General features: G+C 38.2%; 1 protein-coding gene across 1 annotated transcript in view; it reads right to left on the bottom strand.

Moving 5' to 3' along the window:
• The window catches only part of CADPS2 (calcium dependent secretion activator 2), a 313,185-nt gene that overhangs the window by 195,282 nt on the left and 101,669 nt on the right, over nucleotides 1-16,234 (bottom strand). The window contains 1 exon segment of the mRNA XM_040549796.1: nucleotides 12,608-12,940. Coding sequence (XP_040405730.1) covers nucleotides 12,608-12,940 — 333 coding nt within the window.

Below are 16,234 nucleotides of genomic sequence, written 5' to 3'. Positions count from 1 at the left end.
TTAAGAAAATCAGTGGATTCTCCTTGATGGAGAATTGAAATCTGCAACTTTGACCAAGTAGCCTGTTTTTGTAATACTCTAAGAAACCTGCCTTCGTAAGCCCTATTCTTCCATGATACTTCTTTTAAATAAGCAGATAGGTTGAAAAGTTGCTAAGGTGACCACAGCCAGATCTTCACCAAGTGTCTATTCTATTCATTCCAAAAGTGAAGAATTATGTGGACTGTACTAATCAAATTGTTTTCATTTTCCTACTGTTCTTCATGTTAAGGACTATCGAGTACAATAGGATTCTTCACTGTAAAGTGAGAGTAGGAAAGAGCTCATGTTTCAAAAGGGATTATAGATCTTCAGTCTGTATTCTGCTTACTTGATGATCAGAAGGAAAACTTCAACAAAGAAAAAGGAAAATATTGAAATATTGCTTAAAAGCATGTACCTAGTACGTCCTTAATATAGATTTATTATTATTATTATTGAAATATTGCTTAAAAGCATGGACCTAGTATGTCCTTAACATAGATTTATTATTATTATTATTATTATTATTGTCGTTGTTGTTGTTATTGTTATTATTATTGTTGGTGGTGAACAACTTCCCTGGTAACACAAATCTTTGAAAACAGGTCAGAAAACAGACTATTTAGCCCAAACTAGAAACATTTTTCCCCAATTTAGTTGAAAACACCTCTAGTGAAAAAGACTCCAAACTCTAAACCGCCTATTCCATTTAAATGCTACTCCAGTATTTAAGTATTCATACAGAATTCAGCTGACCAGCAAGGCAAGGCTCTACTTTTTGGTACTCTACACTCCATTGCTTTGCTAGACCTCCAGTTACTATAACACAGCTTAGACACCTAACTAACATATAAACATCAATATTTAGGTATTTGCATCAAGAACTATGTACTATCATCAGCTCCTCCTTTCAACATTTTTTTCATTTTTGTTCTAAATACAAGAAATGGAACTATAGAAACAGGTTAGATAGGCCATCTTCGGGTTATTGAGTCCATCCTCCTACTTGACAATAGTAGGTAAGTAAGCCATGGCTCCATCAAGACAAGTTCTGAAAACTTTCAAAGTGGAGATTCCACATGGAGATTACACAACTTCTCAGGGTGATCTGTTCCTTTGCTCCACTACCTTCACACTGAATTTTTCCTCTAATGATCATTCTGTAACTCCTAAGCCACAATTGCTGACACTTTAATCTTTATATACTATCTGCTACCACACAATGGTAGCTTGACCATCTTTATCTTTGGAACTTCCCTCCACGATGCTGTAGGCTGCTACTGGAAACTCCTCTTTCCTAGGCTAGGTTACACAAGTCTAGTTCCCTCACCACTGCCAGGCAGAAGAGAAGAATAACTTCATCAATCTCCTACCCATGCTTGTTCTAACGTAGCCCAGCTTTATCTCACCTACAATGGAAGGATGCTGTTGGCTGCTACTCAACCTGGCATCCATTCTGTACCCCTCTCTCCACCCACTCCCCCTCCCTCCCCTCTTCCAGCAGGGCTGAAGCTCTACCAGTTAGCTCCCAGCCCATAACCATGCCCAAGGTTATTTTGCCTGAGCTGCACAACTTTCCACTTCTTAATAAAATTCATGAGGTTGCTGTTAGCTTAATGCCCAAGATTACCCTTAACCATTTATAACATCAGCTGCACCACCCAGTTTAGTACTGTCCACAGATTTGCTGAAGCTAAGAAATTGTCTCATCATCCCAGCTGTCAGTAAAAATAATGAACAATATCGAACTCTGGAGTAGTTTTCCCAGCTACCAACTGCGCTTTTAAACCACTGACTACCACTCTTTCAGCATAGTGACATAGCTGATTTTCAAGCCCTCTAATATCAGCTTGTCCAGGGCATACCTCCTCAACATAAAAATATGAATGTGGTAGGAAATGGTATCAAAAGCCCTACTCGAGTGAAGTCAAGATGAATTAGCACCCATTGCTCTCCTTACTCACATAATCAGTCATTTCATAAAAGATGGCAGGTTGGTCAGACATGATTTCTTCTTGGTATCCATGTAAACTAATAGTGATAACCTTTATACATATGAAAACAGACTGCAAGAGATTGTGCTCCATGGTCTTCCTAGTCTTTCAAAGACTAAGGTGATGCCTGTAATTCTCAACCTTTCTGTACAACAGGATGGTTTGTTCCTGAACTCTCAATATGTTTTCTTTAGAAATCTGCCAACTCCTGGGCTCTCCTCTTCCCTACATTGCAGCTTCTCAGGGGTCTCTGCACAGCAATTCTTTAAACAACTAACATCACAGTGTACCTTCTCAGCCTTCCTCCAGTCCCAAACTCTGTCAGCTGGTGATGTCCACACCCCAGCTGCCATCTGTGGCACTCCTCTCTCTTCCCTGTTTGTGAGCAGCTGGTAAAAAACAGCACTAATCCCAACTGCTCCTTTTGCATTCATGTTCAGAAATTGTCACCAACAGAGTCTAGAAACTCCCTCACAATGCTTGCACAATGCCTTGTTACCCTCCCAGCAAACTCGTGGCAGAGGGCTGAAATCCACTATGTGGATGAAGGCCTCCCGTTGCACAACTTCTATTAATTGTTTGCAGATGACCTCACTTTCTCTGTCAGTTGGTCTGCAACCAACCCTCACTACGACATCACCAATATTACTTCCCCTTATGGTCTTGACACAGAGACTGGCCTTCTTTGTTTCTCAAATACTTTGCATTAGTGCAGACACGTTCAGGAACGCTCTCCTTTCTGAGAGGGAATGTTACAGCCTCCCTTGTAGCCTTCTACCATATTATATCTTCTCCACATGTATTGCTTCCTCATTTAACCCTGAGATTAGCTCTTAGCAAAGCTAGTTTAAAATCCTCCCTGTTAGGTTAGCAAATCTGCCCACAAACATGCCTGTGCCTTCCTGCTGGTCTAATTCCATTGCTTCTTACCAGTTCTTCTTAAAAGAAGGTGCCACAACAAAAGAAGTACAAGCCTCACTGATGACACCAGTTATGCACGTTGAAAGTGTCACTCTGGGCCATCCCTGGTCAGGCTGCCCAGGGAAGCAGTGGAGTTCCCATCCCTGGAGGTGATTAAGAGAAGAGTGGACGTACCATCAAGAGACATACTTTAATGATAGGACTCAGTAGGTTGTGTTGATGGTTGGACTTGGTGACCCCAAAGGCCTTTTCCAACCTAGATGATTCTATGACCTTTGCTCTCAGTCCTGCAGTCACCTTTGATCTCCTCAAGGTCATGTTATTGGTGCTCGCACAGATAAGCAGCAAGGGGCAGTAGCTGGAAGGCTAGATGGGCCTCAGCAATCCCTCTGCAACATCTCACATCCAGGTGAGGAGCAAGTAAAAAGATGAACCAGCAGATGGGTGCCTTTGTCCTATACAGTCACCAAACACTAACACTTCTTGATTCTTCTTTGTGCCGGTCCAGTCCCCAAACCTAACATGTCCAACATGTGTTCTTCATTCAACAGGACTCACTCATCTTCCCCAGCTGCTAGGATCCCAAAGCAGTTTTTTAGATTAATAACTGCAGATAGAGATGAAGCCTTTCTCCTGCTGCCAGAAGTCACAAACGTCCAACTTCCACCTTCCTGGAAACATGGGAAGAGGAGGGAACTACTACCATTAAAATAGTGAGAGAACACCCATTACAGAAAGTCTGCTATCCATCTGTAAAACATAATCATTGTTCCAGTATGGTAAAATTAGAATACTGGGCACAGAAGCATTCCTAAGGAGGGACAGTTCTTTCAGATAAGATCTTGCTGTGCCTCCAGTCTCCTGAGGGAAGAAACAGTATGGAGAGAAGGCTGTGCCAGATTGATTGGAACATGATTTTATAATGCTCCCAGGAATAAAACAAAGCTGTTCTGAAAATTGTGCATACTTTTTGAGGCTCTCATCTATGGCTCAGTAGTACATTCCCTCATTTACAGGTAGTCCAAGTGTTCCCACACTAGAAATGCTTGGCATTGCATGACCAGTTATGAAAACAGTTCACTCAGTGGTGACAGAAGGATTGGATAACAATGACTTTCCCTATACTTCATTTGCACAGGGCTATTTCTTCTCTCACAGCCCCAGAGCGTTCAAGCTTACCATAAACTGCTCCTTTTAACAGCAGTTAAAAGCCAACATTTCTACTAGCTAACCAGTCTCATTTTTATTTCAGATTTTTCCTGTTTACAGGTAACATTTCTGAGAGTCAGTTTATTTGTTTTCTCAAGAAACAGACTCTCATAAACAACACAAAGAACAGATTAATCCTACTTTTCCTCTCCTCTTAATCCTCCCCTCCCCAGTAGGCTGTAAGTTTTTAGACTAAGGGTGGCAATCATTTTTTCTTCTCTCTACTCATGGAACTGACCGAAAAAAAAGTGTTACTGCAGTTGGCTTGAGAATTTTTCATGCCCATGAATATAAAAAGAGATCAATCTACCTACAGAGGACCTATAGTGAGAGGAACAGGCACCATCTTGTAAAGATGTCTGAAGTTTGAAATGATGAACATCTAAACACAAAGCAGACAGCCTCAGCACTGACAACAGACAATGTGGATGGATGGTATGAACAACTGTCTTTGAGTCCTGTAATATAAAATATGGGAACAAATAAGAGGCCAAGGAGCATGTCCCTGGAAGTTGGTGCTTCTGTTGAGAGTCAATCCTCTTTTGGGAGGAGACAGTGTCTGAGGTGGAGAGCATGGAAGGACAACAGCCTAGATATTAAGACAGCTTCAGCAGAGGAGACAGCTGGAAAGAAAACCCGAGAGCTCTCTCTCTCTCTCTCTCTTTTTCTTTTTTTTATGAAAACCACAAAAACACCTTCCTAAAGGATAAAAACCAGACACAAATTATGGTGTGTCCAAATAGAGCTGCAGATCTCTCAGCCATTTTATACACACAATTACTCTTGCATAGGACAATCTATCCTCTTTTATGGCTGTGTTCTGCTATTTCTGTTTGAAATATGTATATAATATAATGTTAGCTAGCTCATTTCCAAATTTACCTGCACATTTTCCTTTGGTGTGACTGAGATGTAGGAACCTGTATGAACCATAACCAAGCAGCCAGTTGCAAAGGAAGTGGCATATTCCTCTCAAGAAGGAAAAGTTAAGAGAGTTCTTCCTCAACAGTTTCAGAAACAGGGAAAAAAGGCTGCTAAGCTTCAGAACAAGATATTCAGAATCAGCATGTGAAAGGGATATAGAAATGTAGCCTCATTCTTGTCCTGTAGCTTTTCAGCTGCTTCTGCTGGCTTCACACTGGCTGCTGAAGACACCTCAGATGAAAAACCCTGCAGAGGAACAAACCTAACTAATCAAACTGATCCTTGGGTTGGAAGCGACTGTTTTACGCAGAAGTGCTTTACTTTGAATTCATAAAAAGGGATGTCTTAGCAGGAGAGGTGGCAAATTCACGCTAAGGGTCATTAACTTACTCAGGTTGATCAAAAATATTTTTTCAAATGCTCAGGTAAGCTAGGGATCAGACACATTAATGAAATATAGTAGTCAGTCTGGAAACGTGACTCTAATAACATATGTAAAAACTATATTTGTCTGGTATTTATTTACCTGAAGACACAGGATCTATCCTTTAAAAGGAGAATAAAATAAAATTGAAAAATGTAATACAATGGCCTCCGGGAGAAGAGCTTTATTTTTATTGCTTAATGCCAAACTAGAGGAACTTTTTCCTCAGCTGGTAATATTAAACACGATGAGTCAAATGCAGTGGTGATGTTAATAAAAGTGCAAGTTAGATGCTGGATATATTTGGCTTCAAGTGTTGAAGCAGCTTAACTTACTTGGATCCGGAACTCAGAAGAATGTCAAAAACGGCATTAATTACTTCTTGAAGGCTCCAAAGGAGTATTTTACAGGAAGAAAAGCAGAGGAAGGTAGAAAGTAGAACAAGCTTAAAAAGATCTGCTTTAACAAAGCCAAAACCAACTTCCCTATTTTTTATGCTATGATGGCCATTCTGCTGCTGTTTTCCTGCTCTCACCCAATGCCAGAGAAATTCAGAAAACAAAAATAAAGATCTGCAGCCAAAATCCCAGTGCCAATGATTTCAAACCTCAGAATAGGCACAAGACAGAGCGGGGCAGACAGGTAACTCTGAGCTGCTCTCTGCAGCTGACTACAGGCCCTCAGTAAAGCCTGGCTCACCTCTTGGGACGAGGAAGGTGGTACACAGGAGACCAGGCCTCAAAGGAAGCATAGAAAACACAAGCAAAACAACTAGTCTGTGATTACTGGCAGTCTTTTAAGGTACTAGAGACCATATATGTCCAACTCATTCACACAGGTGCAAATCAAACACAAGAAAAGAAGCCACATAAGCAAATAGAAAACTTTGTAACAGAAATGTCCACATGTACATTTGTCTTAAAAGTGATTATATGTAAAAAACTATTCATCCATATTTTTTCTTGACTTAACACTTACACAGGACAAGTAAGCCTTTGAACATTTTCCCAGTTTTCAGATGTTCCTCTCTAGTTTTCCTCCTAAATGTAGATGTCAAAGCCAATTTTACTCACCAACAGCTGAATGTAACAAGGACACTGCAATACCTCAAGTACTGAAAATGCATTACTGTTGCCGACATACCATTTCTCTCTAGTATTTTCTCAGTATTCCTTCATCTACAAAGAAGAATATTTCAAAGTGCTTATCCATTATGTAACTTGCAAGGCTTTTAAACATTGTTCAGAGTCAGTTACTTTAACATGCTAAAAAAGTTACTTACTTCTCTAAGGATGGCTTGATATTTTTTCCATCATTCTTCTGCAATTAGAGTAAATGAGAACAAACCAACACCCTTTGGGGCAATCAGGCACTTTTTTTTCCCAAAGTACATTCTGCTATTATGGAAAAAACACTTTTGTTTACAGAAGCTAAAACTTTTACTACTCGGGGGTTTCAAATTTTCCTTTCTCACCAGAACTCACATTATTAAGCTGAAAATCCAAACCAGCTTAGTTCTGGATTTCTGACAGCCTCATTCCAGAACTAATCTTAGCAGGGATATTTGAGGTTGCAGCACTCTTTTCCAAAGCATCACATCTTTTCTGTCTTGAGCAAGACCTTTCAAGCTGAAGTAAAAGACAAATGAAGCAGCTCAGCAAAAACACTGAAACGGAAACTCTTGAAATAAATCCGTATTAAACTTCTATGTGTATATAATCGAATGGTATATCATAAAGAGAAAATATTGAAGATCATGTGAGAAATGATGATCTATTTCTCCATTGAAATATTTTGTTTGAATTATTCTGCTCTCATTCAAGCACAGACAGCTGCAGATCTGTTTTCCCCTTGAAGAAAATGGAAAAATCAATCATAAAGCAGATTTTTTTGTGAAGAAGAGGGCATGGAAGAAGATATATTCTTGTATTTACAGGTACTAAAAACCAATAGAGTTGATGTGTGAACAAGTCTGAAGTGTGAACATTTGAACATTTTTGACATCAAAGGTATGAAACACTTTTCAGGTTGACTGACACATATGGCAATTTTAAAACACTGACCTGTTCTGAAAGGCAGCATATCAGTATTGGGTCATTTTTGTGTGCAGAAACTTTCCAGACTCACATTTATCATGTAAAAATGCAGTCAACACCGGATTTCTCTTTAGGAGGTGGAATACTCTATAGCCTCCCATAGTCCCCTCGATTTTCTGCTTTTCCTCTGCCAAGGGAACTCTGCAGTCCTTTCTGCTCACTGAGAGCCTGGATGACTTCTCCCAGCGCTTCTGCCCTGCCTCTGCAGTCAAAACCCCCGAAGTTGTGGGCTACTGAGAGAGCAGATAAACTCTGCCCAGCTTTTAGAGCCTACATTGGTTACCCAGTAGTAACCTCTTACCTGGATAATGCTTGAAGGCAGCGTATCTCCCCCATAAAGCAGATGATAGGAACGAGGAAAAAAAACATAAAATTTTAAGTTTTTTAAACAGTAGAGTAGGGATAGCTTAGGAAGGGTAAAAGCACATTTTCAGCCCGCATAGACTTCTGAGACACCAGTGATGACAGCTCATCCAACACCTGATGCTACCTTGAAATTACAGCAATGGACCTTCCCAACATTTTTTCAGAGTTTACTTTGTTGTATTAGATAGGATTTATCAAGAAATAAGCAATGGCAGTCATTGGTAATCACCTGATCAGATACTGGCTTAGCTGAAGCCTTGGTCACAGTAAAATATCTCACAGAGCCAGGGTCTCTTCTTCTGAAAAGACTCAAATATACATACTGCATAGCTGCAATATACAGACCAAACCATTTTTCCTGTGCCTTGTCTCAACTTAAAAAAAAAAAAAAAAAAAAAGAAAAAAAAAAAGAAAAAGAGAGAGAATGTGTTTAAGTTTTGGTCTACATTCCTAAAGGAGCCTTAACACTTCTTCCATTACTCCAAGAAGGAGGTATCAAATTTAACACTGAAATTTTCTGTCGAAAAGTATCATTCTCCATGCTTGAAATGTTTGTACTTGTCCCTGTAGCTTATATGGGGTATAAAAGTTTCTAAGAAAAATATCCAGAACTATGGGAATTTCCTTTTGATAATCTGAGATTTGTGAGATAATCGCATACCTTTTCAGGATCTTACTAAGCCAAGGTACAGAACTACAAACATTCAAAAGTCACGAAGGCCATATTGTGAATTAAACTGCCTTTAATTTTAATCATTTCCAAAATCATATAATTAATGGGACTTTACTGAAGTGCTGGGTGAAAGAATCCTTAAAGGCCAACTCTATTGAGCACCGTGGATTCAAGAGAAATTCTTGACAGAAATTTTTCTCATAATTAAAAATGAAAAAATTTATTATGGAAGATCCAGTATTGTCCATAATTCTCAATATTAGACACTCATACAAAGAGATACATCTTGAAAAAGCTATAAATAATCACGGATGTGAACCAGGAGCTTGTTACAAGGCTTTTAAAGAGAAAATTATTGTTTGAAGCAAAGTACCATTGAAAGCTATTTCCTAGTTTGTGGATGATTCCCAAAGAGTCAACAGTAAAAGATTCAACAGATTTGTTCTCAAAATTATTTATTACCTGTCAGAAGAGAGAATGTGACTTAAAAGAATTCTTTCACCATGAAAATCTTCCCTCTCACTGAAGATAAGGGGGTTTAGATCAGCCAACAAAAGCCAACCTTTATAAAGGCACTGTCAAAACAAAATAAGCTCTGTGTGGAGATATGATTTACCTGATAAAGAAACTCTGGTATTGGTGAAGTGGTGTAATAATAGTGCATGACCACACTGCAGTTAGATTTTGACTTTCAGTTTGACTTTCTGCAAAGTCATCTTCTACATCAGTGACTAATTAAAAAAAAAAAAAAGGACAAAGAAAGACTTTATCATGTTTGATCTCTGTAAATCAAAGAAACCATAACAACACACTGTGGCCAAGCATCTCAAAAGCAAGTCAAGGAGATCATTAAGTCCCAGCTAACTCGCAATCATCTCTCTATCATAAAACACAGATCAAGGAAATGCAATGTAAATAAAAATTAGGTGAAAATGTTAGCACTTCCAAAATTGAATCTTTCATCACAAAGAGGTAGAGATGCTTGGCAGCTGTTGCTGGCTTTGCTCTAAGTTCTGAAGTTGAAAATGGGGTCACAGAAGAAAGCTTCAAAGTCCTGACATGAATGTCCCTGTTAACATTCACTACCTAAGGATGCACATATACTAAATAGGCATGTAGTATATGCTAACAGATTGTGACAAAAAGTTAGTTCTTCAAAGAAAAATGCATAAAATTCTCACAGCTGTTTGGACTGTGCTTGGCAATGCCAGAAAACTGGTCTAATATTTTTCATTTTATTGCTGATTAAGTTCTTATTCTGATTGAGAACAAACACTGTTTCTCACTGCCCTCACACAAAGGATGGAGACTGGCAACCTGTGTGTGCAGGCAACAACCCATGCCCTAGAAGAACTGTCTGATGACCTGCTGCAAGACGCCCAAGGGTTTAAGAGTTAACACTCCATTTAGAACAGGCTGGAGAGCAAATGCTGCTGGCAACCAATAAAAAGTTTCTAAGGGCAGAAGTCACGACGAGGAGGTTGGCAGACAATACCACTACTGTTACAAATAGCATCTTTGTCTGCTTACCAGCCCTGCAGCTGCGGGATAATTTACTCTTATCATGGATGTTGTAAGGCATTTTTCAGTTTGGTATTTCCAAAGGGCTGGAAGGAATAAAAATTAAAAAAAAAAGGCGGGGGGGGGTGGGAAGAGAGAATAAGAAAAAGTTTTCTGCACAAATTATAACTGTACAGATCTGCTGTTAAGGGCAGCTGTTTCTCAGAGCTGCAAAATATTCAGAATTTCATATAAAGATCTGATTCTCTGCTAGCACAGGCTAGAAGCCAACTCATCAAAACCCCTATCAAAAATACAATTTTAACATCTGTTTGGACTTTCACTTATCTCACTGCTCCCAGGCACTATTGATTATCATTATCTGCAAGTCTCCAGCATTTTAAAGAGTGGTGGCAAAGGGAAACAAAAGTGAGCATTTTAATATAAAGACAGGTAGATACTTCTAGGGGAGAATGAAAACTGCACTGCTGACTGGAATAGGAGTCTAACATCATCTCATCTTTTATAAATACACTATCAATAGAAAGGATTAAAATACAGCCTAAACTAAAATGTCTATTAGAACTATAATGAGGAATAAAGGATTTTGCCAAAGGAGAAGAGGCATTACATTATAAGAAACTGTCTGCTGGCTGCAATACGCTTCCTGGGAAGGCCACGACTGTTGTTTTTTTCTTTGCAGCAGACTTCTCCTCATGTCTTTGGTGTACTATGTGCTTGACCGAATCACAAGAACAGGATATAAAATTTGTTTGGTAGCAACTTCGCACAGTCGGAGTATGTAATAACAATTTTTGCTTTAGCAAAGTAATCTCATGCTTGCCTTGGAAAACAAAATCTTTCAGAACGTTAGAACCCAAAGCAGGAAGGCTACATGCTCGAAGAATTCCAGAATTCTTCCCAGTTGGAATGATGTAGATGCTCCTACATCTGCTCCAAAAGAGATGTCTCCTTTTCTTCCCGTCCTCCGCAACTCGTATGTATCCAGGGTAAACGATGTGTACTTTGGAGACCTGCACAGGAGTTTTTACAACCTTCACAGCTCAACACCAAAGAAAAGGAAGAGAAGAGTCTTCTCTTCACTCCATTAAGTCATCTTTGCACACATCAGGACAGTCAAACAGCCTCTCTCCCTTACCACCTACCACAGGATTATTTCTTCAAATTGTGATTCACAACATATAAAAGAATATCACCATGTTCAAAATTCTGCCATGACAGAAGACAAAAATGAGTTGCTGTGATTTTTCACACTCTTCATAGGTTATGGACCAAGAACAGATAGAAAACTGCTGAACAGGAGAGCCCTGCTGATATTTGCCGACCACTTTTGTTGCATCAACATTCCTACAATTAAACCAAAACCAAGAAGCCTTCAAGCACACAGACACAAGAACCTAGTGGACCGTATATCACCAGAACCACTTCTAGACTAAAGGAACAAATTTTTTGTTTAATTGTTCAAAGCTCTACAGTCATATTTGTTTGTGTTCCTCTAGCACAATACAGAACAGCAGCAGATTTTGACCATTCACAGTGACATATAAAGCAAGATTTAACAATCATCAGACACCAGAGGGACAAAGTCCTACAGTTTCTACTATAAGTAACAGATTATATGCTTTTGGCGGAAAAAAAATGTTAATTTTTTTGTGCTTTTAATATTGGAACAGGTTGCCCAGAGAGGTTGTGCAGTCTATTTTTGAGATTTTAAGACCCAGCTGGATAAAGCCATGAGTAACCTGGTCTGTCTGCACAGAGGACCCTGATTTGAGCACAACATTGGGCTGAATGACCTCTTGAGGTCTTTTCCAAACTGAGCTATCCTATGCCTGCATGTTCTATTAGGCAAAACCACACTCAAATAAGCAGGATTATTCCTGAAGATGTCAGTGCTCCTTGACCAACCTGCATGTTGCAGACGTTAGCTTCATGATATACCTGTATGTGAATTAAGAACAGTTCCAACAAACTGAAGTTCTAGACACTGCATGGCCAAGAGAATTCTGAATTCAGTATCTATCATCTATCTACTTATGGCAGCAAATTTCTTTTAAAGATGTATACACATACAAACAAATGTATACACAAACGTATATAAAGATGTATATACATACACAAACATGCATATGTAGTTTATACATAGGTATGCAGGTATATAGACTATAGACCATTCTGCAGAATCACACAGCTCACTGGAGCTGTGACACTGTAAAAGGGCTCAGAAGATCTCTGTAGCATAAGTACCATATACTCTAGCATACCCTTTTTCCAAATACTTTCCGGTGGCCAAATGATGCATAGATTCCATCCTGAGGGGCTTCATCACTTCCTTGAAGTATGGAGATGCACTTAAAACTGAAGCCTTCTGCGCAAGGTGAGGAAGCACTTGACCTGTTGGAAGGGGTTGGGGGGAGCGATTTCGAACACAACAGAACCGAGTGACACCAATACTTACTTGGCAGGCATTATAAATCAACTGGTGTTCCAATTTTTTGATCCCTAGAATCTGTTGAAACATTTCATAAAGCTGTTCCTTGCTCAGAATCAGCTCCGATACCGCACTTAAGGCCATTCTATTCGGCTGTTTGCAAAAGTCCTCTTCTCCCCTGTATATGGCATCATATTTGGCTAGCCAAGAACTTAACACTGTCTCTTTGCTCAATCCATCAATTTCTGGCAAACTTCGGACCCTCTTTTCTATGTTTTTCTTAAAAACATCTCTAAAGTCATTTGCAGAACATCCTCCACTGTGAACCATTCTTGCAACCCGGTCACTCTTGAGAAATACCTTTTGCAAAAAAAAAAAAACAAGAGAGAAAAAAAAAAAAAAAGAAGTTAGGCATGGACACAGAGAAGAAACAATCTCTTAATAAAGGGGTGTTATTGAAGGCTAATATTTTCTTCCTATGTGAAATGGCTTTGTTGGGAGGAGTTCCACAGGTCAAAGTTGCTCCATTTTTCATAAAGAAATTATGAATAAATACATGTTCATAAGTAATAAATAATACATGTTCATGTGAATAAGTAATGAATAATTACATGTTCATAAAGTAAGTTCCTGCATTGAACAAGTACTTAAGTAGCTGTTAAAGTACTTCTACAATAGCTAAGCTAGAATGAAGTCTAAATTAACCGCAGCTAATTTAAAACTTACCTACAAGATTTCATTAATCTTTCCTCCATTAAAATCACAGGAGTCTGAAGATACTTGCAAGTAACTCATGAAGAAGCTACATTGTCTTAAAACTTGGCAGTATAACGAGTGAAAAAATTATCTTTAAGATAGCTAGGAATATCAAGGAAGAGGAGACAGAAGTCCAGAAAAGGAGGGAAAAAAAAAAAGAAAGAAAAAGAAAAAAGAAGAAGCACTAGAGAATTATTGCAATCAATATTAACAATAGAGAGAAGAAACACTCAAAATGCAAAAAATGATTTTACTACTGTGGATACAATATTGGAGACAGAGCACAGAATTCTCTGTGTAAACAAAACAAAAAAAAAACAACACCAAAAAACCTCCCAAGTACATGTACTATAAAATATGACAAGGCAAATTACAGCAACGAATCACATCATTCTGCAAGAGCTTTTCGATGTTCAAGGGCAGTTGCATTCATCTCTTCTCATATTGACCTTGGCAAGCTTGATCTTTCCAGCCACTGCATGGACAATTGATTTCTAGTAATAAGTCTCATGACACTACACTGTTCTTCTACTAAATACAGCCAACAAAAAGATGACGGCTGTGGCATGTCCAGCATTTTAAACAACAAACACGTGCCTTGCAGAAGTCATAAACTGCGTACTGGTGTTGAACAGGTCCCCAGGGGAGAACCACCCAGGAGGAAACCAGCCAGCTTCCCACGGCAGAGGGAGGTGGATTGGAGTCCTCCAGCCTGCAAGGCTGGGTTGCAGGGGGGTGGCTTGGGTGCCAAACCTACACCCCAAGCACAGCTGAAACACAAAGAAAAGATTTGATACTATGTGGTCAAAACAGATTCCCTTTCCAACACCTTTCTGACCATTTTCTCTCTTCAGTCAGATACCATGAAGTGGAAGAGAAAACTGCACTTTCAGGTAATGATTTTTGTGACCAAGAGCTATTAAAATGCAATGAATGGAGATTACAGCACAGCAGAGCTCTGTCACCAAATACCATCACGTTATGGAAGACAGTGCACCTAACAACCACCCTAAACATTACTGAGATTCATCTGGAAAAGACAAAACAGAGGAGTGGGAGAGCAGCTAAAAAGCTGTACAGAGAGGAGTACGAGGATGGAAACAGGACAAGAAAACCATATCCTAAAAATCCCAGTGCTTGTTGATCCATGTTTTTCCTGTAGAATCTTTAAAATGCAGCTACCTTAAAAAATAAATCTTTTAATAGATATCCTTATTGACGTTGTACTGAAGGGTGCAGATTAAGCCTTAAAGAACTTGGCCCAAAAGCTTAAAACATCACCAATATCTTCTATTCACATTTTGTGCTCTGTCTGTGCCATGATGAACTTCTTTATTTGGAAACACAACCATATAAGGTGAAACTTTTATCACTAAAAGAGAGTTGACATGGTTACTGTCAATTAATAATAAAGTTAATTTCCTTAAAATGCCACACAAATATTGAATCTCTTTTCAAAACAAACAATAGTCAGAAATTCAACTTGGCTATAAAACTTATCAACACAAACAGGTACAAGGATATTAAGCCTTTCCTTGTTCCAGCAGTCTGCAATTACAATTAATTCATCCCTCCAATAGCTTCACTGCAAAGAAAATGGAACAAAAATATTTAAAAAAAAATGACTCCAGACTAACTTCAGCTATTTCATTTTGTCATAAACAGCATTAAATCCTCCATCATGTTATTTTGCATACCTAATGAGAAAAAGCAGATGCAGAAGAAAGAATGAAAATGAGAATACTTATGTGCTCTTCCCCTGCAAAAAAAAAACCCTCATGCTTATCCAAGATTGCATTATCTTACAAATAACATATACAACTGGATCACTCTAATAAATATATATTCATACATGCAAAATACACACTGTAAAATCATCAGAGTACTATTTAACTCTCATTACTTTCTTTTAGTCATATCATTCAAAACAATTAATTCAGAATGCAGGGGCTGAAAAGCCACTAGAACTTGACTTACAAACCAGAATAATTCAAAACTTATTTCTGATTTTGAACTTGATTTTCTAGGAGATGCCAGTAAAAATCTGTTCCATTTTTCAGCACTTACATGTGAAATGAGAGTACCATTGTAACATTTGTTGTCTGCAACATTGAGAGAATAACAGCCTATTGATGTTGAGCGAAACAGATTTTTATACAGGTATGTGCAAATACAAAATACAATCTGTATCTATTCCATATCCCCCATCAAAAAAATAAAAAAGAAAAAGAGAAAAAAAGAGAAAAAGAGAAAAACAACAAAAAGAAAGGATTAAAAAAAAAAAAGATTCAAACTCAAATAAAACCAGATATTGTCTTTCAAGAATTTGAAGCAACTTGATCACTGCAAATTAACACCATTTAAAACAATGTACATAATCCATCTTTTCAAGAGTCATCAATATTGATGCTGCCAGTCAAACAGAAAATGCTTGTAACAGTTTTTAAATATATAAGATACAAGCGAGCATGCTAAATGGATATATCTGACCTTAAAATGTTCTTTTCTGAAGTGTTTCATCATGAATTGTATTCGAATTAAATATTCATAAATTATTCCAGTATATTTTTTAGCAAAATCTATGGTATGATTAAAGACAATTATTCAAAATATAAACCCAAGGTGTGAATTAACAAACTAATATAAGTATCTGGATGGGTCTGAATAGGAATCCATTTGACCTAAAGCTCTTATCATCCTTCTTCATTTTGAGTGGCAATTTACCACAATATTTCCTGAAGGAAAAAAATGTAACAATCTTTAAAACGAACTACTTGTATTTCCGATACTTAAGAAATAATAATAACACTTTAATAGAAAGATTCTGTTTTTAAGCCCTTGTTTGCAACAGAAAACCATAAGAGAATGAAAATTCAGTTAGGAGTGTACGGTATGTGC

This window comes from Cygnus olor, chromosome 1 (assembly GCF_009769625.2).
Source record: "Cygnus olor isolate bCygOlo1 chromosome 1, bCygOlo1.pri.v2, whole genome shotgun sequence".
Taxonomy (NCBI): Eukaryota; Metazoa; Chordata; class Aves; order Anseriformes; family Anatidae; genus Cygnus; species Cygnus olor.
This window is presented reverse-complemented; position numbering and strand designations above follow the sequence as displayed.